The sequence below is a fragment of the Gymnodraco acuticeps genome, unplaced genomic scaffold (genome assembly GCF_902827175.1).
Source record: "Gymnodraco acuticeps unplaced genomic scaffold, fGymAcu1.1, whole genome shotgun sequence".
NCBI lineage: Eukaryota > Metazoa > Chordata > Actinopteri > Perciformes > Bathydraconidae > Gymnodraco > Gymnodraco acuticeps.
The window spans coordinates 681335-707040 of NW_022989983.1; the positions used below are offsets into that span (position 1 = coordinate 681335).

Sequence of the window (25706 nt, forward strand, 5' to 3'; positions counted from 1 at the left end):
CTACTATACTAGTACTACCAAACAAAGTAGGCATTTTCTTTGTGCCACTGCATCTCACAAATAAATAAGGACATTTAATAATCAGACCCTGCAATAAAATAAATCAAGTTTTTTCTAGTAAACTCAACTCAAACTCACTAGTCACTCACTCAGCATCATCAACAGGTTTTTAGGAATATGAGAATGTCCACATTTCCAGGTATTTATAAGCTGGATGTTTTGGGCATTTACAATATCCCTGCTCTGGAAAAAAACTCTCTCGCTTGGTACTGATGTTGCTGGGACAGCAGTGGTCGCGTTAACGAATATTTTATTTAACAATGACGGAAAAATCTGAAAGCAGTCTGTCATTTTGACAGATTAGAACCAAACTCGGAACACGCCAACGTTTCTCCGCAGCGAGGCTCTGGTGTTATGCCGTGGTATGCATGCCCTCCAAAGGAAATATATAGTTTCCAAACCGTACTTTGCCGTACAGATCAATACATGTCTGGGAGGTTTTGCTTACGCTGTGCGCGCTCCCCGAGGTGCATGCACACACGGCAAACACCGCCCCCCCCCGTTGACAGTTCACGAGCGTGCTCTCTCGTGAACTGTTCAGACCCGACGGGTTAATAGGTTATGACGGTATTTTACGATCCTGTCTGTCAAAAGTCTAACGCCACCCTCAGTGGGACGGAGAGATATGCTTTGGCCATGGGTGACAGCAGTGGGTCAAACTGTGCATTGTCTCTCCACCACTTCAAAAACAATACAGTGTTTGTCAAGAAGGTGAGGCTTATTGACAGAGATATAAATATACTGTTGGTACTTGTCAATGTCTCTAGGTATGTAAATGTAGCCCTGTAAATACAATGTCCTTTTGTGTTCTGTTGTTTTATGTTCATGTTGTAACCTACTTGCTGCCATGTTGGACAGGTCTCTCTTGAAAAATAGATCGATGATCTCAATGGAACCACCTGGTTAAATAAAGGTTTAAAACAAAAAAAAAGCGTTTTTAAAAAACATTATTTTTTATTTTTTTATTTTTTTAAATCGCAGTAGATTTTGTCAGTCTCACGACGGTATTGGGACGTTTATTTACCGCGATATTCGATATATCGTTACATCCCTAATATCTACTATCACTTTTCACATTGAACATGATTGAACGCTTTCATTTTAAGTTGTGAGTTTAGTGTTTTTGACCCTAAGAAACACTGATGCATTAATCAATAACAATAATCCACAGCTCCTCTCTCTGCTCCAGAGGATTTAAAAAATATATATCCCAATGCCCCCCCCCCCCCGCTCAGGCAGCACCCCCCCAAAGCAGTAAACCTAGGGGAAACACTGGCTTTGCATCAGTCTCAATTGACCTACATTCCCCTAACTTTGTTTAATAATGCGATTACATCATTTCTCGCAACAAGTATTCAGTTGTGTTTTTTTGTGTCCTACTTCTTCTAAAAGGTTCTAGTCACCTTAACATGAAGACACTATCATACAGATCCAAATGTATACAGAAACAGAAAGGATAATAAGGGCAGGCGGTGACTCCACCTCCCCTTATCCCGCTACTCTGGCTGTTCTACAAAATGATAACAACTCATACAATCTCATTTTTGCCATAACATTTCATCTTTGTAACCTAAATGGACCATGAGTCCTCCCTAATCATCTTCCCATATGTCAAGGTGTGCAGATGAACGTAAATATTTTACATGAAGAATATGCTGCTTATTAGTGTTCTTCTAAAATGCAACAAATTGCTTGTTGAAATAAAAGATAAAGAATGAATCTTCTACAGCAAAGACTCATATTAACATTTAAAGTGCAGTTACCACAACCTTAAGACAAGACTTGAGCCACGTCGTCTCTCCTGCCTCCTAAATATTGCACTGCCGAGGTGCGGTTTATTTTTCAGGCACCAGTTCCTCTTTGACACCTCTGATAAATTGTAAAGCCCCTCCAAGATGCTGTCGACTCACCTCAGTGGTCAGGACCACCTGGTTGTAAAAAGGCGTTTATTTCCCCAGAAGAACCATTTTGGGTGTTACGGTGCCTACTAGACCATCCCGGTACTTGGCAGATGGTTTCCTCTCTGATGAGGTGACTAATTAATGCCCGGGTCGCGTTAATTACGTTTGCACATTAGCCCTGCGAGTGCTCGGGGAGGTGCTGACAGCCACTGGCTATCTAAAGGATTCCTATCTGTCTGTTCAATCCACACTGCTGTTGTTGCCCCCCCCCTCTTCTGCTCACTGGTCAGTGAGGCTGCTGCAGGCTCAGTTTAATACACAAATTAAAATCACAGGCATTGGTGAGCACATGAAAACACCTCTCTGTTGTCTCTGTCTGTCCACTAAGCCTCAGGCGAGTTTTGCAGTCTCTCAACTCTATTAAAAAGGGATGATTAGAGTGGGAAGTAAATGGGATGCATTTTGCAGGAGAAGTTAGATGAGAGCTATCAGCTGGCAAGTAGGCCAGACTGCATTTACTGCATGAGCAGGCAGAATGTGTGTCAAAGAAAGAGCCCACTCGTGTGCTGGAATGTGTAACACTCGATGGGTTTTTCATTAAGTGTTCCATCTTTCCATTGCAGTGAGGACAAAGTGATTGAACATTACAAGAAGCTGAAGGGACTGACCAGAGGACAAGCCATTGGCAGTAAGTTCAAAACTGACCTAACTTGTGTTACACACTACTGCTATCTGATGCCCCCCCCCCCCCCCTTTAACCTCTTGTGTCTGCAGTGTTGTGTCTGTGTTTGTGAGGAGGTGGCTGGCTGACTGTGACCATGCCAGAATGTGCTATTAATTAGAGGGGCTCTTAAAGTGGCAGCAGGCCAGCCTTGGCTTGTTGTGTGTGTTTGTTGCTGCTTCATAATATCTAAGCTGTGGTGATGTGTATTTGGTTTGCTTTTGTTTTATTGGTTCTTAGCAACATTGACAGTTTAATTGATAGGAGTGTAACCAAAAGCAATCAGTTACTCTTTGTGAAATTCTACAGGAGTCAATGTTCCCATCCATCCAGAGATGAACTTCATTTTCTTTTCTCCTCTAATAGATCAGTACATGTTCTTGTGAACAAGCAGAGTGACAGTGGTTTGATTACAATCAGCGTTTCCCCGTCGGGGGGTGGGGGGGGTGGGGGGGGCGCTTCTGGCCGTCATTTTTTTCAGCTCGGAACGCCCTAGAACTCGAGACGAGGGGCGTCCAAAAAAATAAATAATTCGAGAGAAGATCGAGGTTTTTATTGCTTGAAATGACGAAAAGCAAAAAGGACAAGGACATCCCTTTGTTTGGAGGGGGCGAAGGAGTCTGGTGGGATCTTTTCGCCGCCAGCAAGCGTGTTCATGTGACGGAAAGTGTACTGCCGGCGAGCCTTGACGGGGGGTGCTAGTGGAGCACGCGTGTGAACAGCGAGCCGGCCGTGAGCCTCGCAGCGGCGAAACTGAGGCTCAGTGGTAAGCTAAACCTTGCCTAACATGACGAGCGTTTGGAAGGAGCCGAAAGAGACGTCTCTTCTTAGTGAGCCGAAAGAGCGGCTCTTCTTAGTGAGCCGAAAGAGACGGCTCTTCTTAGTGAGCCGAGCCAATTGATCGGCTCACTAAAAAGAGCCGGAATTCCCATCACTGATAGCGTAAAAAGAGATAGTTCTATAAGGGACGGCTCAACTCAAAATTCAGACGTGACGTCACACAACCCCCCCTCCCCCCAGCTCTCGGGGTGGACGCCCTCTCGCCCCGGTCTGGCGGAAACCCCACTGATTACATTCAAACCAGATTTCATTTGAGTTAAGAAGGTATTATTCAAAAATGTGTTTTATCTTTTTCTCAAGATGTTCCTCTCTGGGTCAGTTACTTTGTAAACAAAAACAAGCATAAGGAAATCGGAAGCAATGAATGATGCGTTTCAATTTTCTACAACCGTGTCATTTGCATGTGCCGTCCTCATTTCTACTGTTAATTGCAAAAAGAAAACTTTTAAAGAAGTCAAACGCTTCAGCCCTCCAACTGTGTTTTTCTTGGGACTGTAACTCGGAGCAACCCCTGGGTCATTTACGCTCGGATGATTTGTGCCCCTTGAACTGATCAATGGACTCTGTCGCGGCCCTGAAACAAATCGATCGGCCTGCCACTGCAAATGGCCGTGGCTTCTCAATGACTGTAGCTTAAATCGCACTCCGTCTGCGGAACCACAGCCACCGGTGGACAGTGATGAAGTGTACATGGGAGGGGTTTCCCGTTAACCCTGTTCCTCTTTCTGTGAAGGTATCTGGCGCTGGTGGCAGTCCCTGCCAACATACGGAGTCCATTACTACCAAGTGAAGGTAACAGTGCTGCCCCCAGTCATAAAGCAGCTTAACCTCTTGAACAAGCTTCTGTCAACATGCTGGCTTCCTTTGTTCTCTGCATTTCATCTTGACTTATTAGGGCTGCACAATGAATCAATTGTTTTTTATTATATGGACTATTGCGATAGCCAAATTGCGGCAACCTCAGTATTTGGATAAGGCCTAATATGTGAAAAGTGTGGCCTGGCCTACAAACAGTATTCTACAGACTGATACAAACAAATCACACTATGATCAATTCGATATATGTTTCTATGGTGATGTGAATAATGCTTCAAAAATGATCATTTCATCCAATAACGCAAATCATATCGCATTTGCAATGTCACTTCAAAATAATCCCAATTAGATTCTTTAACCAAATCGACAGCCCTATAAACACTACATTCACCCTTTATCCAGTGAAAGCAGCTACACATGCATGAAAGACTCCACATAATGACGTTAAGTTTAGCTATAACTCCCTTCTACATGCATCCACTCACTTCCCAACCAAACCTCGTTAGATCAAGGCGTCTGGGGAGATCAGACGGTGGCGTTTAAAACACTCAGTCAGGCTTGCAGGGGCTTTTTAAGGCCTTGGATGTATTTGATCTCCTCTTGTGTTGCTGGGAGCCTAATGGGGTAATTGCTTTGGTAACAGCCCTTTTTCAAACCCCCTCCACCAATAAAGCTACCTTAATGAGTGGTGTGTTGTGTGCATGTGCTTTCCTTGCAGGACAAGCAAGGATTACCGTGGTGGCTGGGAGTCAGCTACAAAGGCATCGGACAGTACGACCTGCAGGATAAACTCAAGCCAAGAAAGGTAGGAGCAACTCTTTTTTACATCTGTTGTATTTGCAATGAACTGTCTTTTATTTTCTTTGTTATATGTTTGTTTGTGTAGAGTTGTATTTTCTTTTGCTTTGTAATGAACCAAAACATATTTCAAACCTATTGCTTTAAACTTCTCTTGGAAGTATGTACACTTAAGCGTGACTGTACTTGAGTGGCTGGTTGAAAACAGAGCTTTCATCTCCTCTTGTTAGCTGGTTAATGATCCACACACACTGTAAATAGGTGTAATTAAGACCCTGGTTCCCATGTCAGTCAGGAGGAAGAGGAAGAGGAAGACAGATGGGGAAAACATTTTGGAGTATCAGTACATGCTGCTCGCAGTCAAGGCTGTAGGTGTAAGAGCAAACACAGAACAACTAGTAACAGTGGAGTGAATTGTCAAAGGGATATAAATCGACTCAACGTGCAAAGTTTAAAGGGAAAATGTGCAAATAGCAACACACTCTGGATTAAATAGCATACAAGGCCCTGTTTTGGTTATAACTGTGGGTAATGTCCGCAGTAATGACTCTTACATGTCTAATATGTGTAATGTGTAATTGTAAAGCGCTTTGAGCACCTGTAGAAGCGCTCTAATAAAAAATGTAATGCATTATTATTATTATTATAAAAGCATTACATCATATATAGAAGTGTCTTTTATTGACTATAAAAGCATATACTAGCCTGCAAGTTCCCTTTTTGATTATAAAAGCTTATCATTGGCTAGTGTTGCAAGTTAGTTTGTAAAGGCCACCTCTCGCATTTATTACTGAAGAGATACAATAATTAAGTGTAAAAAACGGTTCACTTTTAACAATGACTTTCCCTTTTGACATCAATTCAGGAATCAATGAAAGAAGAATCACACAACTGTTCTAACTGTATGTCTGGTTGGTTGATGCCTTTCAGTACAGAAATGTCCTGCTCCTGTTCTGTAATGTTTGAGTTGGCACTTGTCGTGTCTGTGTTTACCCCCTCCCTTTGTTTGAGATGCGTTGTGATAGTGTCCCAACCAAGCGTTTCTCCCCGGCCTCTCTCATTACACGGAGCTGTTGTTGTACGGCAGGAACGTGTTGACATAGCAGGGTTGTGCTGTTACTCCGATGGCATTAACGGGCACAGCCACAGTATGTCTCTCCAGACCCTCCCTGTGGAAGGTGTAATTATGGTTTCTCTGGGGGGGAAGCAGCATGCCCCTGGGACTCGGGCTGGCACTCTGCCATGCTGGTGGGTGGGCATTTGGAGGGTGTTGGGGTGCTAAAAGCACTTCAAACTAGTCTCTGACCCCTCCAACTCCTCGCATTAAGAGGGGACAGTCATAGAGATGAGTTGGCTGTTTTTGGAGCAACCTTTTAAAGAGTTTTTTTGTTGTTGCTCTTTGATTTATAGACAATGTATAGCTACTCTACTTTTGCCTTTAGGGAGTCCTCTGTATTTAATGTTGATGGGGCTTCCTGCCTCAGTTCACAGCCCCTTTATTCACCCCGGCCCTGCCCTCTGCCCAGCCCCTCTCAGCAGGCTGTATTCTTTATGCTAATCCATGTGTGTGTCTCGGAGGGATACAATTGATCAAACAATACAGAACAATTATCTGCGTAGGGGGCTGGGGCTGGATTTAGAGCTGGCCCCGGGGAGAGCTCAGTACTTGTGTAATTATAGAAAAGTACTTCAAGTGATGTTAAGTTTTGTCAAAGTGATTGAAAGCCACTGGAATAGCTTAACCTCCCAGTATCTTCTCTGCACGCATGCCAGTCCCATCAGTCTTTATTGAACATAGAGCTGCACGATTTGAAACTGGGGTGATTTGAAAGAAGATCTGCCCCAGACAAATATGTTTTGTGAGGTCAGTAGAATATCATTTGTGAGCTAGGACATTTCTGCAGTTCTTGCTATTTGAAAACAGAGTTTGCCTTAACCATATATTGTGCTTTCTGGGATTGGGATAATATACTAATCCATACTGAGATTTTGATCATATTTCAATATCATGTAGATGTAAGTAAGCACTGCCTACTCTACTGTACAAGGCGTAGCTTGTGTCTTCCAAAATAGGACAAAGAATGCATACAAGATGCCAAACGGTCTGTCCCGTAGGTGGAGGAAACATTCATTTGATGTGATGAACACAACAGTGCTTCAATGTATCCAGGACACACTGTGGGAATGAAGCAGATGGCAAGTCAAGATTCAATTCTCCCTGAATTAAAGCCGGAGACTTTTCTGTCTCTCCTCCTCTCTGGGTGACACTCTCCCAGTGGGTAATGGGACACCCTCCAAGACCACATGCTGGTCCTCACACATGGTCAGCCAGCAGAACCCAAATGAATCTTCAGTGTATTATGAGGGACAGTGTCAGCCTCTGGGTAATAATGACATGGGACCTAAAGAGCTGAAATAAAATCCTTTCCACTTTTTTGTTTTACTCATCCCACCCTGAAGAAGTAGGGCAAATATTCTTCCGCTCACTTTTCCCAACCTAAATCAACGTGTTGTGCAACGTACAGTGTTGCGGGAATGTGACGTGTTACGTGGAGGGTGTGGCAGATCTTTTTCTGTATGAGCGTGTGAGTCAGAGCATATTTATCCGTGTATGATTTTGCGGACTCGTGGCCCTGGGGTTCCTCGGATAGTGGGTGTGAGGCTGGATCTGAACAGCCTGATCCCATCGGAAACCACAGGCATGTCTGGCTCTCTGCCGCTAATGAAATGTTTGGCAAAAACAAAGGGAGATGAAATACTAAAGATAGGAGAGACAGTGTAATTACTCAAATCATGAGCGAGCTGGCGTTCTCCTGCTTTAGGAACGTTTTGTTGCTTTTGTTTTCTCTACCTATGACTTGTACTGATGAGTCACTTTTTTTTTACGTAGTCCAACTTTCTTGGAGCGTTTCCACTTCAAGAGAAACTTTCAGGTTGCCAACCCCATTCAATCAGTATGTAAGAATATTACTGAGTTACTTCATTGTTGAGAAAAATGAAATACATCTACTGTGCACTACGGTTGTGTTTTTTGTATATGACTTATATAGTATGAAATATTACCCATGCTAGATCAAGTTTAAAGAAGGAGCTGCACACTTACACATGTTTTTGAAGCTTCATTCAAGTGTTAACTGTACTGTGATAAAACACATTTAAGCTGGTGTTAATAAACACATACTTTTAATTAAATCGCCATTTCCTGAGTTGAACATGGCTCAACAAATCAGCCCTGAACCTCGCAAGGCCAATTCTGAGATAGACACCAGATGATATTTATATTCAAAGTTAAGTTTTTATAATAAAAAAAGAGTGTTATTCACCACGTATTATCTAAATCACACATTCATGCCAACCCAACCCCCCCCCCCCCCCTCCAGCCCCTTGCCCACAAGAGAGATGATGCAGTAGGTGGAGTTACCCTCAGACCTATGGGTACATTTGCAATTAAATCCCCAATAAAAAAGCAGTTCTGACCCTAAACTGGTAATAAATGGTGGTTCATGCACAGATGAAGGTCACAGCTATGAGCCTACAAAGCATCCAAGAGAGCAGGAACTAAGAGAGTAAAATATACGACCTGTGACAGTAGAGATAAAGGTGTGTCAGGCCCTTTAAATATGTTGGCAATGGCTTCAGCCGCAGTCTTTTAGTTTCATCTTGTTACTGGCACACTGGTGTGGAGTATCTCTAATAGGGGAATGATCCTGTGAACGTGTGTTCATTGTCTAGACCTTTGTTTCAGATCGGTTGTTATGATGCTAATGATGGTGACTAGAGAGTGTGAATTGGTGTGAGCTCTCATCTGCAGTGATGAGAGCTTTTTGGAAGTTGCATGCAAGGCGGTACCCATGCTTCTTTTTGCATCTAGAGCCCACCGTAATAAAGACAAGAAATCAAACGATCGCTATAGAATGGGGTTCATTGCAGAGAAGGTTTACACACACGAGGAATTAGCTTATTTCCATTTAAATAGTGCATACATCGACACACAGGGGAATGAGTTGTAGAAAAGGAGCAAATAACAGTACATTACAACAAATAGACTATTATAACAAATTGGAAATAAGGAGAATATTTACACACTAAACTAATTACAGTAACGATATGACAAATACTAAATGGATAATAGCAGTATAAGTCAGAAGTAAAACTACATCATCCAGTGTTTCCCATATATTGATTTATGTGTGGCCGGCCGCCACAATTAAATATCGTCTGCCACAAATGGATCTCATACATTTGGTGCTCTAATATAGATAGTGAGGTGGGCTGATGATCGGAAGGTTGCGAGTTCAAATCCCGCCTGGAACACCACTACTCGTGTGCCCTTGAGTAAGGCACTTAGCCCTCGGTTACTCCAGGGAGAATGTCCCTGTGATTGGTCGTTGTAAGTCGCTTTGGAATAAGGCGTCTGCTAAATGCCGACATTGTAAATGATATTGTTGGGAGAATAAACCCCACAGATCCTCAACTCCGGTGTGTCTCACTCCTTAACAACGCAACACAGAGCAACAAGACCGTTGTCTACAGTAGCCATGAACTCGCATGTATTTTCTTATTTGAGGGGGGGGGGGGTGGATGCGTGGGCCACCTGGGTCCTTTGGCTTTTCTTGCCGGGGGGGGTGCGGCGCCCCCACAAATAGAATCTAATTCTGTGGGAAACACTGTCATCACTTTCATGTTATATACTAAATACCTTATTTTCTCTTTTCTTCTCTCATACACGTACTGCTTTCGGATATCGCGCATACTGCCTGTAAATATATGAGTTTGTATTTGGAGCAAAGTGCATGTATGGGCAGTTGAGTGCACCCTCGTCCCTGCTATTAATGATTAGACCATAGTAACAGATTCCTAACGTGTTTGCCCTGCTGGGGGACATGGTAGTAGTTAATTCAGCCCCACAGCAGTGCTTTGTGTGCCACTTACAATATGAAAAGCAAGGAACTTCCTATATGGAAGTGAGAGCATTCAAAGTCTGTGGAAGATTGATCGCTTATCTGCATGTGACGGGAAGTGGAGCAGAGAAATCTTCTAAAAACCTGGGCCGGCAAAAGCTTGTGAACAACCTGCTCATCTGGTCTGACTCAAAGGGAAGTGGGCTGTGTTTGGAGAGGGAGAGAGGGAGGGGGGGAGAGAGCGAGCAGTGCCTGAGGTATCTGTGATGTTTCTGTGATGTCAGAGGAGAGGGGGTGGTTAATGGGGCGTGGCCTGCTCAGCTGAAACTCTTGCAACACCTATCTGGCTCCCTGAGAACAGACAAGAGAGTATTGTTCGAGGAAGCACTAGCCCTGTGGGAAACTCTAAAGATTCAATACAAACCGGAGGGAATTCAGCATTGATTTAAAAACCAAAAAAACCACGGTAAGCCTTTTTATTGTGTCCAAGCTGTTTGAAATAGTCAAGGGGTTTGAATGTTTTTATTCTCCTTGTGCTCCTTTTAACGTTCTCCTAAATGTGTTGAACCTGCTCTACAGGCAGTCTGTCACTGTGAGAGCCACACTGCAGGGAAGTGTAATGTGTTACAGTTAGTGCCAAGTTTAAATATGCTTTGAAAATATGTTCTCTCTGCTTATCGTCATTTCTTACCCCAGGCACAGTTTACCTCCTGGGTTCGATTTTATATATTGAGTTTTTGTTTGAAGTCATTTAAGTTCTTACCTTTTTAGAAAGGAGTGCGGTCAAACAAACATTTTCTCCTACATAACCTCTCGCCCCACTGTTGTGTCTCTTCTTGTTACCTACATTTGAGCAGTGAAGAGTTGTTCACTGGCTCAGACTGAGTTTATTGAACACACTATCAGTGGAGCAGAGGTTTCATCCTGACACACAGAAGCCCTTCCTCTGTTTCCCTCCACAGCAGAAGGAAATGAGAAACTAGTATAGCTTGCTGCCTGGCTCAGTTTGACGACCTTACACAGGACCGTGGCCCGCTGAGCCCCATTCACTGCTTTAGTTGTTTCTCCTTAATGTTGCAAGTTAAGCAGAAAAATGGTTGCTAAACGGCGTGCTGCTGCGGCTGAAGCAAACCCAGTGGTTTCAAGGTGTTGGGAAGCCTTTCTGATTACATTGTTGCGCTTTACAGCCAAGTTATACCTCTGTTAATGTCGAGCAACGCCTCATTTTAATCAATAGCCCTGTGTTGTGTATACTCACGGATCTGTAATGTCTCCCTCCCCTCCCCCCCTTTATTCCCTGTCTCTCTGCAGTTGTATCAGTGGAAGCAGTTAGAGAATCTGTATTTCCGCGAGAAGAAATTTGCTGTGGAAGTGAACGACCCGCACAGGTCAGAGAAAGGTTTCATTTATCTTAACTGATCTTAGTAAGTCCTTTCCCCCCGTTTGTCTGAAGTGCTCCACTTTGAGCTGGCTTCAGATGTCCTTATCTTACACCTTACACGCTGTGAAGGGCATCCACAGCCAGCACCGTGTTAATGGCTGTAGCTGCTCTGTTCAATGACTGTTTTCCTGTTGTTTAAAGGCCGCTTTATTATTCTAATGCTGTTGTAAGACCTCTGCCCTTCACACATGCGTCTCTCTCAGCCACCTGAGCTGTTATTAAATCCCACTGTCTGCTCTTCAGTTAATTATTTAAGAAACAGCCACACATTGAATTAGACAAACTGTGTTATCTTTGCTTAACCCATCTTAATTAAAGACTTGTTTATCAACCCGTGTTTGCAGCTGTTTTGTGTCTCAGAGCAGCACTGAAGGTTTATGTTGCTATCTTTCTCAGAAGGACAGTGACCAAGCGAACGTTCGGACAGACCGGTCTGGTTATTCACACATGGTATGCCAGCCACTCTCTGATTAAAACCATCTGGGTGATGGCCATCAGTCAGCACCAGTTCTACCTGGACAGAAAGCAGAGCAAAGTGAGTGTCTCTTTCTCCTCACACTTTCCCTCACCATAGTTCCTGCTGACTCCGATACAGTTTGAAATCTAATAATACCTTCTAATACTCCTCCTGTGTAGACATCTTATAACGCACCAAGTGACTCACATTGGTGACAGACCAGGGACATGTGTCTGTGTGTTAATCATGTTTTAAATTACAATCAGAATACTTTCTTATCCCGCGGCGAACATTTTGTTTTCTGACAGTTGCTCCATTTTGGAATTTAAAAATAAATACATATTTGAACATGGAGAGTAAGTAGGAAGTCAAAGTAAAATGTCCAATATTAAAAGCTGTTGTTTTTAAACATAGGAAGATTAGATACAAATGTGCTCATTATACAACATTAGGGTTAGGGGCATTGATGCTGAGAGTGTATTGATTGGCTGATAGACACAGTGTGCTTGTGTTCCTCTCTGTATAGTTTACAAGTAATGACACTATCATGAACTTCATTTAGAGTGATTACCTTTATTAGGATGTACGAGCTATATTGTTGACCTGTTTTTCACACCGATTGAAACACACTCATCACCCCATTCTCTCAGTGTGAATTGAACTGATTGAAGCTCATGAGGTTATTGTGAAAGTGTGGCAGCGTGGTGTGCTGGTGACTGTTCATCATGTGATCTACTGCCTGATCCGGTCCTATGCTTGTGACTTGTGTCAACAGCGTGATGATGGGAAGTGACAGGCCACCAGTTTAATGTAAATAGATCCTGTGTTGGAAACTGTTGCTTCATTGGTTTAACATGAATAGAATCACTGTTATTGATAGAGCTTGTGTTTGGTAGATTAAATGATTGGTAGATTAAGTTGAGAGCTTCTAACTCCTCTGAGTAATAAATACTTTGATCACTATGCTAATAGAACAGGGAGAATAATATAGTTGAACTTGGTGTGCCTATTGTTGTTAAAGGTGAGGTGGGTAATTCACTTCAGAAACACTTATATTCCATGGAATGCTCTTAACATCCCGATACAATGAATACATTAAATGCTTTGACAATAAATCCATTAAAAAATATCTGTGGAAGCTGTGGCGCTGTAAAAGCTCGACCAATCATCTGAGCCGGCCCGGCTAAAGTAACTGGATGGCCTACCTGCCTGTCAGCCTTCCATCTGTGCACACATTTATCTCGTGCCCTCATTGGTCATGTGCGCGTCCGTGTGTGTTGGAGGAGGGGCTCTGTGAGGAAGTCTGAAGGAAGAGGCAGATTCTTTCCGGTTGTGTATTTTCAAATTCTAGCGCACTCGAGCTGGTTTCTCCATTCTTACCGACCCTACCTTTATTATTGTTTTTATTTTAGAAAAATATGTGATTCGTGATCACATTATTGCTTGTGTGATTTATTGAGTTAATATACTTTTGGTTTGACATTGTTGTCGTTTTGTTATATATCTTTTTTCTTTATTAATACTGCGGCTCCTCGATTTGGATATTGCACTAATCTGCAATTTTAATAGAATTCCAATCAATTGTTCATCCCCTGTTATTGCGCCTTGTATGTAGCCTAAGAGAAATCATCTAAGGCTTAAAGCAAAAATACAATTCACCAGAGGTGTGGACTCGAGTCACATGACTTGGACTCGAGTCACATGACTTGGACTCGAGTCAGACTCGAGTCCAAGTCATGTGACTCGAGTCAGACTCAAGTCACCAATTTGATGACTTGATACTCGACTTGACAACATCACAAAACACTTGCGACTCGACTTGGACTTGAACACCAATGACTCGGGACTTGACTTGGACTTGAGCCTTCTGACTTGAGGTGACTTGCTACTTTAATTCAGAGGTCTCAACACGCCGATCGCGAGCTGCCGCTAGAAGAGCAGACTCCCGTCGGGGAGAGCAGAATCTTCAGCCGCTCCTACTCTTGCTGAGAATCCTTGCAGGCAGGGGCGGGACTTTATTTAGCTGGCCCACCATGCGGCCAATCATATGCGAGGACACACTAGGATCATACCATTATGTGAAAGAAGGGTGGGGGGCACAGCAGGTGTAGTGGTACAGGCCGCAAGCGCGTCGGAAAAAGTCAAGAAATGAGCGAAAACCGAAAAAAGAAGCAGCATCCGGCTGCTTTTCAATGATATTGGAGAAAGCAAAGCTGAGTGCAGGATTTGTAAAATGAAAATAATCTTCAGAGCAGGGTTTTTTATTTTGGTAACCACTCAGGATTTATTGTCAGCAGAGAGAAAATGGATTATTAAATTATTAATGTGACTAATAAAGAGCGGTTTGATTATTAAGTTTTATTCTGTTGATCGATTACATTTGGTGAAAAGCACATAATGACTTGTTTATGACTCGTTTTGTCAAAGTTTAGGACTTGCCCATCCTGACTTGAGACTTGACTCGGACTTGAGCGCAAAGACTTGAGACTTGACTCGGACTTGAGCGCAAAGACTTGAGACTTGACTCGGACTTGCAAAACAATGACTTGGTCCCACCTCTGCAATTCACTAAAGAAATAACATACTATTTTTTAAAAGCCCGAACATTAATAATGCATAATAAAGCCCACAGTTTGTCCACAGCCGAGATCCCAGTCCGAGTGTTAAGAGCCGGCTGAAGATGCTGGTGGTCCATGTGTTTGTGTTTATGATGCATATTTGCTGAGCAGCGGGGCTATTATACAGTATGAGCGCTGTGTGATGTGCTCTTCCTGCTGGAGATGGATGAGTGTGCTGCCGCAGTCAAATGAGGTTATTCAGCCACTGTGTCTCTCGAAGGCAGATGGTGTGTCATCCAGGAATAGAGCCTACACTGATTGATGAGAGAGCAACGGGCTTTGAGTACCCAGCATGCAAATGGAGCAGCCCGCTTTTTGCAGCGTGCTATCATTAAAATGAAGTACTCCCAATCCCTCCCTCGCTGCTGCTCCCTCTTTCCTCCTGCTAACTGTCCCTCCTCTTCCCCTACAGTCACAGATGACCACAACCCGGAGTTCAGGAGACATCGCCATGGACCTCACGGAGATCTGCGCCCCGCGGATCATCAAACTCTCCAGCTTAGAGAACCAGCTCATTATGGCCAGCAACGGGAGCCTCATCTCAGCCGGTAAGCAGAACCTGCTAATGTTACATCATCAGGATGATGATGAGTGATTGCTATCATTTCTAGTTAATGAGACGGTTGCTTGTTCCAGGTTCTGCTGACTCTGAAGTCACAGATGAACAGAAGAAAGACAAGGTTGTGGATTTGAAAAATAAAGCGAAGAACCTCCAAGACACGCTGAAACAGAAACTTGAGGAACTGAAGAAGATCTGCTTGAAAGAAGCAGTGAGTGTCTCTCTCTCTTATTATACATATATATAGCATACTACAGGACGAGGAAAACCCCCAACAAACATTACAGCACCTCCCGAAAATATCCACTCAGCTGACTGTTGAATATTGTTTCTAATCTGCAGGAGTTAACAGGCAAATTGCCCAAAGAGTATCCCTTGGCAACAGGCGAGAAGGCTCCTCCCGTACGCCGCCGCGTCGGGACAGAGTTCAAGCTTGATGACCTTTTCCCCTACGATGAGGTTGGTGTTTCGTTGTGATGTATCACTGTTCTATAAAGTCACTCTTTGTGGAAACACAGTACCTAGAGATCATGTGACTTGCTCAGGGGGTCCGCGGGGTCTTAAACAGTATTACAAGTTGATAAATAAATTTAGCGAAGATTAAGGCTATTAAAACGAATTAAACGGGATTTTCCAAGGTATCACATTTTGTAGCTTGTTTTCAATAAGTATATAAATTGCCCAAAGAGGTTGTGTTCTACAGTGTGCCTGAATGTAATCATGGCGTAGGTGTGTAGTGTGATTCTGTGTAGTTTATTGATGGCATCCCGTTGGATGTGACGTCATCTGAACAGGACATCGCACGCTCACTGCTTGATAGCGCGAAGGTCCGTTTACGCCGGTTGTTAAACAACATCGTTATGGGGAAATGCAAGTCTGCGTCCAAATGGTTGGAAGATAAGAAGGAAGGACAATCAATACTGTATATAGTCAATGTGAGGTAGAGTGTCGCCAAGGTAACCGGTTAAAACTCCAAGTGGCGATGAGGTCTTAAAATGTATGGAAAGGGTCTTAAAAAAGGTCTTAAAAGGAATTACATGTGACTTCAGGATTCCTGCATATACCCTGTTGTTGAAATGAGGCTTAAGATATTACCTTTTTAATTTGAGGCTTAGATTACCTAATGTTTGCATGAAACATGTTGTGTGGTGTAGCTGGGTTCCATCTGTCATTTGGTGAAAGGAATATGAACAAGAATATGTCAACACATTGAAAAAGGAGATGTTGGAAGTCTGTTTGCTACCGTTGACAGGGTCTGTTTTCATATTTCGGGAAATTCCCCATCTCACCGTGTGTTTGTTGTGTTTCTCCCCGCAGGACCCACATCTGAGGAATCTGGAGAGCAGGTTCGCCCTGCAGCAGAAGATCGTGGAAGCGGCCATCAAGCTGTCCAACGAGGGCGAGCTCGGGAAGACGGTGAAGAAAAAGAGAAAAAGCAACTGCCTGGACGCCATGAGGAAGCTGGAGGAGATCGAGAAGGAGATCAACGCCTACCGGGTCAGGAAGGGGAGGACACCCACCCAGAGGGCCTCACTGATCATAGCAGGTACGTTAACAACAGCAGAGGGAACAAATCTAATCTATGTTTTGGTTTTCAAAGATTCTCCGAGGACTGTTTTTTACTCTTTATCCTTTTTTCTCATCTATTGTCAAAGATAAGACCGTTATTCAGATTGTCATGGTGATTTTTCCCATTACGTATATTTCATTGACCAGGTTGTCTTATTCTGAATGTATTAAGTAATCGTCTATTTAATACTAACTACTCTCGTTATGTGGAATAAGTAACAATCCCTTTTCTCTCTTGTGTTACCAGACGACGTGAACCCCTCAGACCTCAGCTCTCTATCGGACAGCCTCACTCTGGATGATGGTGAGTGCTGAGCCATAGCCAGTGTGCATGTGTTCACTAACGCCCCCCTCCCCCCTACCCACTGCATTTCATAACCATTTGAACCACTTGTTATCCCCCAGATGATGAGCTCAGTTCCCAGAGGCAGCGTTCCAGATCGGTTCAGTATTCCCCGAGACCGCACCACGCAGACACGCTGAACATCCACTACAATAACGACAGAAGGCTCTCGGACCAGCAGCCAGACAGCAGGTACACAGATACCTCTGACACCCGTGAAATATATTAAAGGTCACCTATCATGCTATTTCAACCCTTAGATGCACGAGTGACTGGACCCTACACTCAAAAAGGACCCGTATTAGAATAATATGTGTTTTTATGCCATTTTTGGTTCACACCAGAAATATTTTATATTACATTTTTCACTATTCATACATTTATAAAAAAAATTACGTTTTGAAAAAAACCGTTTTCAACATATCGATGCAAAGATCTCCGCTATTCTGAGACCCTCACAGTATTCCAGTCCCTTTTCAAAACTCATCTCTTCTCCTCTTGTCTACTCATAGCCCCCCCCGTCAATCCATGCCAGTTGATCAAGTTTGATAGTCCCACCCTAACCTTCCCTTATGTTGTAAAGTGATTTTGAGTCCTTGAAAAGCCCTATAAATATATAATGTATTATTATTATACTGACAGGTATCAGATCTTGCTGTGTAAAATGATCTTCCTGAGAGGTGTCACTTGTGATGTCGTCTGTGTGGTCCACAGTGAATGTATTCCTGACGGCAACAGATGATAAGAATCAAAGGTTCCCAGAGGATTCCATAGAAAATGCATGCGGGTCATTTTTGACCCACTTATGGAAGCTAGTCATACAAAAACTACAATTTCTTAAAATGTATCAAATGTACATTTAAAATGTGAATGGCATGATATCTAAAACATGTTTTTTGAGGAATAGCTGGAATATGAAATGATAAAAAAATGTAATTTCAAAGATACTTCAAGAAAACCACCTCACCGGGTCAAAACAGACTTATGCATCTAAGGGTTAGGGTCTCCGATGTATACAAATATATAAAAATAAAAAACATGTCTATGAAGTGATTTGCTCAAAATACCAAAAGATCACCCATTCTAGCCTCATATCCCTCAGTTTCAGCAAATCTGGATCAGCTCCGTTTTTAGAGATGTGGGTACGGAGGAAAGGAGAGAGGGTTTTATTTTCTGACACTTTGTGAGTCCCCCGACGCACCGGGGACACATGTTTATGTATTAAACACATCAAAAAGTGCATTTTGCATGAGAGGTCCCCTTTAATATGTTGAATCTCCAACGGGTCTGACAGTTGTTTTTGCAGATGAAGCTAGTTCAGACCTGTAGACATCCAGATCCAGAGTTACATTCCTGCCAGTCACCTCCTCCCTCCTTCTCCTGCCTCTCCCACAATCTGCCGCTTATCAGCCCAATGCACCCGCTTTAAAAATAGATGGGAAAGAACATGTCGCTGCCTGCGAGGGAGCAGACAACAAAAGGGAAACAGGAAAGTGGACTTGGAGTTTAAACGGCAGCCACTTCACGACTGTTTACTCAATTATATGTGTGATGTGTTGCTCTCGGCTTCAAAGCTGTTTTTAAATAGTTATTGCAATGAAATCATGACGTTTTTAACCTGCATTTGCACATTTTCTACTCAATACAAAGACTTAAATAATAGATAATTCCTTCCCTCGTATTAAAACATTTATAGCCTCAGAGATTTGATACAGTCATAATGCTTGCTGGTGCATAAAAGGAAAGGTCAGTGGACTATGTAACGGCAGCCATCCAGGTTTAAGTGATCACTTAAATGCATCCAAGCAAACCCCGGGTGTTTTTTTCCCCTTCAGTTTTGACAGCAGAATGCCCTGAAATAATTCCTTCTTATCTGTGTTTCAGATTAAATTACGGCCAGGTCCAGGAATCAGTCCATTACGGCCACCGCGATGCCTTATCCAGCCACAGCAGCCTGTTCAAACCGGCTTCCAGGCAGCCGCGTGACGCCCGCAGCATGCCCCCCACCCCCCTCCTCACCCGCAACGCCTACAGCAGCAGCCAGCTCAGGTACAGCCCTCAGGTTCAGGTTCACTCTGTGTTACTTTATTCACTCTTTTGGTGCAAATTACAAAACATCCTGGCTGTGCATTTGTGTGCAGTTTAAAGGATGAACAGGAAAACACCTGATTGGTTAGCTGGTCGGCTGTGTAGTGACTGGTCGGCTGTGTAGTGACTGGTCGGCTGTGTAGTGACTGGTCGGCTGTGTAGTGACTGGTCGGCTGTGTAGTGACTGGTCGGCTGTGTAGTGACTGGTCGGCTGTGTAGTGACTGGTCGGCTGTGTAGTGACTAGGGTTGCAAAATTCCGGGAATTTTCAAAGATGGAAACTTTCCATGGGAATTTATGGGAATAAACTGAGAATTTTCTAAATTGAAGGTTGGCACTTCTTAGGGAACTTAGATATAGTTGGGGAAAGTATATTTTAGCATAATCTTGACTAAAACAAACCGATGACATTCAAGTACACTTGAATATCTATGCCATAGCACACGGCTTACTGCATGGCTAGTGAGACCACACCCCCTACAGGCACTGTGCATTCCTCCATGTTTTCGTTCTTCAATGAAACACATAATTGTTCAATAAAATAATTAAAACTTGTTCTGTTCTACTTAACAAAAATTTAAATAAAAAAACATCTGTTGAAATGTCGTGTTTTTTGTTTAATTTTGCATAGAATATTTCCAAAATTCCCCAGCTTAACTTCCCGGAAATGTTCCGCCCCTTTGCAACCCTAGTAGTGACTGGTCGGCTGTGTAGTGACTGGTCGGCTGTGTAGTGACTGGTCGGCTGTGTAGTGACTGGTCAACCGCTTAGAGATGTCCCGCCCCTTAGCCTATTACGTAATGTCTGTTGGAGTGTTAGCCAATAGACAATCCTTTGTGCCTGTAGCCATTAGGCTGCACAACAAGTACTGGACATAAAATACACACTGTTTTCACACATACATGTCAATATATCTAATATATATATATGACCTAAATGTGTATATATGTTCATTTTAATTAATTTCTTATTTTAAAGTTACTGTATATCATTTTGTTTTTATCTTTGATTTTATCTTACATTTTATTCCTCTCTAATCTGTGTGAATTGTGTTTTCCATTCTCACCCTGTTGCTTTTTGAACTACTGAATTTCCCCACAGGGATTAATAAAGCTCCATCTTATCTTAGAAGTGCAAATGTTAAGTAGTGATGTCATTATGTTAAAAGGGCCTCTTTACGTTTTTAACTGGTGTTTTTTATTACAGATCAGAGGACGTTCCACAACATTTCCGCCAGCGCAGTGGCAGCCTGGAGTCCCAGTCTCAGCTGACGGAGGCCGAGCCCCCCGTGCCGACCTTCAGCTTCACCCCCGCCCGACGCAGCAACAGCACCGAGATCCTCGACGACGGCTCCTCCTACACCAGCCAGTCCAGCGTGGAGTACAGCGTCCCCGGCAACCACACAAACAGGCGCAGAGCTCGCGGCCGCCACAGAAAAGACATGTACGCCAACACAGGTAGCATGCCCAACCTGGCTCAGCCCGACAATCGCCATGCCAACCAACCGCGAGCCAGACCCACCACCACGGCCTACTATGTGACGGGCTACCCAGAACCAGAGCCTTACGCTAACGGAGTGTACATGTACGACAACGAGATGGAGGGACACTACACCGTCAATCCTTCGTACCACCCAACACAGCCAACTTATCACAGCCACGAAGTGCACGGTCACTACGGGCACGACGAGATGGACGGCATGTCGCAGAACCCGTACGCCACTTTGCGCCCGCCCAGGATTCGCCAGGTCCCCCGCGGCAACGAGCAGCCCGTCAAGAACTTCCAGAAAGCCATCGTGGCAGAACATTTGAGAGGCTGGTACCAACGCAACGCACAACAACAACAGCCTGCGTACGGAAACTACGACTATGACAGAGGCTCGCAGCACAGCCTGGGCTATCAGACCATGCCTTCCGCCCAGAGCCACAACCACAGGAACATCGCCTACTCCTCAGGTGAGATCACTGCGCCGTGTGTTATGGATTCCAGCTGGATCACCCGATACATCAGATATATATTATTGGACCATGTTGAGTAAAAACAAAACAAATGGTAGATTAGAATTAGTTGCTGAGCAGCTCAAGAAACCACCAACATTTACTTTTGAGATACTTTATTCAATATACGAAGTAGTGACACGGCCACGAACGTAACCCTATTTTATTATTTGATCTCGCTGCATTGTGGACAATTATGTGTTAAAAAAAACTGCAGGATTCAAGCTAGTTAACTTGAGATGATTTGTTCAAGCTCTATTCAGTTAAAATCTGGTTAATTATCAATTTGTCTTAATGTGTTGAAATGGTATCTTGTAAATTGCTGTTTTAGGCAAGAATAAATAGTTGTTTGTATAAAATATGATCTATATCAAATCGATATTAGAGAGGGAACTATGCCCTGTTATTTCCTTATGATTCCTATGTCTATCTTTGCATATCACTATTAATAGATGGCAATAACAAATGAAAGGATAACATTTCGATGGTCTATACTGACAAATGTTGTGGAAAAACGTTCCACGATATAACAGCTGCTATAACGAGACAAATCAAAAACATCACAGAAACGTCCTCAGGGAATCTCTAGTCTCCTGCATTGTGCCGTCGACCGCGTTTCCACATGAAGGTCAGATGCTGACTTGTACCATTTTTCTCTCCAGTGTCCTCAGCGTCCTTGAGTGGAAACTGGCACGGTCACATGAGTGTTGGTAGTGCGATGTCAGAATACGACATGCCCGCGCACGCACCGCAGTCCTACTCCTACAGCACAGCGCCCTACAGCCACTCCGCCCACAGCAGGTGAGAAAGAAGAAACTTGGCCAACTTGGCTTTAACTCAGCGTCTTATCCAATAAGCCACTCCCTGATCCTCCTGATCCCCACAGCTAACACTACTGTTCATTACCCAGAATGGCTGTTTACAGAACAAAATAAGCTGCTTTATGGTTTCTTAACAACAATACTGTGCTCTGATGTTTAGCCAATGAGACCATTTCTTCAGTTTAAGTTTGGAAAAAATGTGGTTACAAGCGAGGTTCATCTGAGGATTATCAGATCTGTGCACTCAGTTCCTCGGAGCTTAAGACTTCTTCTCCTTCCTAACTGTCCACCGGGCCTGCTTTCTTATAGATATGGCGCCTCCCAGCTTTTAAAAGGCTCCTGGCTCAGCCCCGAAGGCCAGAGGCGCTGTGCCCTTTTCCCTGCTAGCTCTTCCTCCTCCTCTCCGCCCTCTTCCTCCTATCCCTCCTCTTCCTCCTCCTCCTACTCCCCCGGGTGTCGGGAGAGGCAGCTTTCCTCCAGCCCTTCACGACCAAACTCCTCCAGAGGGCACAGGCTCAGTAAGGTGTCCTTTGCTAAAGGTAGTTCATAGTAAGTAGACGGAAACGCCCGGAGCCTGCGCGTCGTTCACTTTGTCTGCAACGTGACTCCATAGTCTTGCTTGTCCGTGTTTTGAAGTGTGTTTGACTGATCGCTCATTGTCATGTATGATAAGGTAACTGCATGGCTTGGCTTCTTTATAAAAAAACATGCCTGCCTTACTTCCTCTTCCAGCCGGCTTTTGTTGTCACAGTGGTCACATTTCTCTCAACATAGTTTGCCTTCCTCTCGGCCCACACATTGTATACATGGCTTCTAGTTCTAGTCATCTTAGCTATTGCCTTTCCTCTCACTCCCCTGCCTCATGCGGGCAAACCGCCTCGGAGCTTTGTCATTCTTTAACTATCATGTCATTGATTTTAGCTGACGCCTTTATCCAAAGAGATGTACGATAAGTTAGGGCTGTGAATTTATGGCAAAAATCATAATCACGATTATTTTTGGTCAATAATTGATATCACGATTTATTAACGATTATCCATTTACTTTGAAAACATCAATTTATTGAAAAAAAAAGTAACAGTATGTTTTTAACAGTTGATTACCCTGAACTTCAAGTATAATTCAACTAAAAAACCAATATTAAATAAAAGATTTATACAAATAATAATCGTTTTATTTTCGATTACGTTGTTTTCGTAATCGTTGCAAGACAAAATCGTAATCGAGATTAAAATACGATTAATTGCACAGCCCTACGATAAGTGCAAATAAACCATAAGATTCAAACTAAGGACAAGAACAACAGTCCTGAAATATTCACTTCAAACATGGTTGTTCTGTACTGCTGCTTAGGTCAAGCGAAACAGGTGGGTCTTCAGTTTGCAATGGAAGATATGTAGTCTCTCCACTGTCCTGATATCAGTGGGAAGCTGTTTTCCCAGAGCTGTGTACAGTTATGACCCAGATAGTTGAGTCGGCTTGCCCAAAACATTCATAACACATTCTTCAGATAATACCAGGACAAACCGTGTCAGAGCAGTGAGGACATCTTGGCGTCCATCTTATCAGGTGGATAGCTCCCATCACTCCCTGCTGGGAACAGAGCCTGCTTTGACTGGTTATCAAATGTTGATTATTCTCTTAGAACTAGCTAAATACTCGAGACTGGGTGAGAGAGCTTTTTCACAAATGGTAGGAGCTGTATCACTTCTTTGCTGCTAATGTCTTTCTCAATGTTCTGGCCACCACTTCCAATGACTCTTCAGTGTCTGACATCAGTTCGAGCTCTCCAGTGTTTCGCCTTGTGTTCCAAAAAGTGTCATTACACCGCTCACCCTTGACCTTTGCCCCCTCTCATGCGCAGATGTCCCCCAGAGTTTGAGAGGCGGAGCCGTGGTAGGATGGCGTTCCCTGCACGGCCTTTAGAGTGGCGTGGTGATGTTGCCTATGCTACCAAACAAGAGAAATAAACCCCCCCCTGTCCCCTCCCATTATCAGTCCCAGCACAGCAGAAAGGGTGAGAGACGAGAGGGTAAAAACTCCCCCTCATGGTGACGGTGATGTGTTTTTGGATATCTGTGGCAGTGTGGCAGGGACTAACCGAAATCATCTCACATTTCAGATTTGCTGTGTTTCCCTGGGTGTTTTGTGGTGGTGGGAGAGCACTTGTGTGGCAGAGGAGGAACATGTGACCCCTGAAATTCAAAGGCTATGCTTGTGTTCAATGCCTGCATGCATCTGCTGTGCTGTACGGTGAGAATGATTGACCCTGGGTTTGACATCTGTCTGAAACTGAGATTGATAACAACACGCCTGACACAAACCAGAGTGCGTCTTATTTCTCTTAGTTTAGTGTCCTGTAGACGGAACATGATCAACAACTATTTCGGTTTGATTAGTCCTTAAATCTTCCACTAAAATGGCAGAAAATATCTCGAATACAAAGATGTCTTGCTTGTCTCAGTTTTGTATCGCAGTAAAGTGAATATACTTGGATATTGAATTGAAAAAAACAAGACATACTTTGAGATGAGCATTTTTCACAATTTTCTGACATTTTATTGAACATTCGATTAATCCTTAAAATAAAAGGCAGATTTTTTAATAGTTGAAACAATTTGTTGCAGCTCTAGTTTCTTAATCTTGACACTTAAAAGCTAGAATAAAATAGGACAATGTTGACAGCCCAGGGTCAATCCATTCTTAACCAATCACAATCGACATTCCCTTTTCCATCTGTCTAATGTGTTTCATCTTGTCTGTTTCTTCCAGATCCTACATAGATGTCAACCAAATGGACCCGCATGTCAGTGACCAAATGCACACGAACCCAGAGCCGGACGATAAGATACACTGGCACGAAGATTCAAAACCGGGAACAATAGTGTAGTCGCCGTCTGTCATCATCGTTTGAATTCATACACCTTGACAAGCTGTCATTGTGCCTTAGACTGCACTTACCTGTTTTTCTCTGTACGCGAGGATCCAAAGAATGAAGGAACTTAACTTTCGTGAGAGTAAAGGAATCTGTTGCCAAACTGACCCACAACGCTGTGATCGTACCGAACAAAAAAGCCCACGGGAGCGTCTTCGTGTCTGGATTGGGAGTGCTTGTGGTGGTGGTGATGCACTGAAACTACCTGCTGTGGACTGTGTGGTGGAGACAAAGGGAAAGTGAACTTTACAAAGCGAGGATTACTGAGCCGCTGCGAACAACCCTCCGCCACACACATGTATGAACACTGTAACCATGAAGGATCGGACAAGGAGCGATAAGGACATTATCAAAAAAATGAAGGATTGAACTCGTTATGAATGAGTCAAAAGGTGATGGCTACTTCCTGGAACACTCTGCAGAGCCAGTTGTATTGTAGCTTGTTACTAACACCCACCATACTCTTTGTTTGTCATTTCCAAAGTATTCTCACTGTCAGTACTTGCAATACAAATGAGCCAAATACTTGTCACCATTCGGAGTATTACCCACACTTAAAGATCACTGCCACATCTGATCAGTCGCTGCAGGAAGACTTGTTTATTTGAACATGGTTATTTTCATCCATGCTGGAAATCATGGACTGGTGCTCCTAATTTCTCACAAGAGAATGAAGCCGTATGTAAATGTTGGTTTTGTAAATACACTGGTTCCGTCTTTTTTTAGAGCATTTGTATGTATTTGAAAAGCATGTAATATATAGTGAAAACAATGGTTGTTAAGCTGGTTCTTAGTCATTTGTACAATTGCATTTGTTTGAATAAAAAAAATCAGCATTTAGA

At 43.3% G+C, this 25706-nt stretch overlaps 1 protein-coding gene across 1 annotated transcript in view; it reads left to right on the forward strand.

Annotated features, from left to right (window-relative positions):
- Positions 1 to 25706, forward strand: part of LOC117543714 (FERM domain-containing protein 4B-like) — a 27832-nt gene extending 2126 nt beyond the window's left edge. Inside the window, exons 2-17 of the mRNA XM_034212212.1 lie at positions 2585 to 2649; positions 4256 to 4314; positions 5057 to 5143; positions 11349 to 11425; positions 11875 to 12013; positions 14966 to 15101; positions 15190 to 15323; positions 15455 to 15571; positions 16430 to 16658; positions 16929 to 16985; positions 17087 to 17216; positions 18909 to 19073; positions 20318 to 21066; positions 21771 to 21909; positions 22239 to 22468; positions 24702 to 25706. Coding sequence (XP_034068103.1) covers positions 2585 to 2649; positions 4256 to 4314; positions 5057 to 5143; positions 11349 to 11425; positions 11875 to 12013; positions 14966 to 15101; positions 15190 to 15323; positions 15455 to 15571; positions 16430 to 16658; positions 16929 to 16985; positions 17087 to 17216; positions 18909 to 19073; positions 20318 to 21066; positions 21771 to 21909; positions 22239 to 22468; positions 24702 to 24712 — 2524 coding nt within the window. The 3' untranslated portion in view covers positions 24713 to 25706. The remainder of the gene's footprint in view (positions 1 to 2584; positions 2650 to 4255; positions 4315 to 5056; positions 5144 to 11348; positions 11426 to 11874; positions 12014 to 14965; positions 15102 to 15189; positions 15324 to 15454; positions 15572 to 16429; positions 16659 to 16928; positions 16986 to 17086; positions 17217 to 18908; positions 19074 to 20317; positions 21067 to 21770; positions 21910 to 22238; positions 22469 to 24701) is intronic.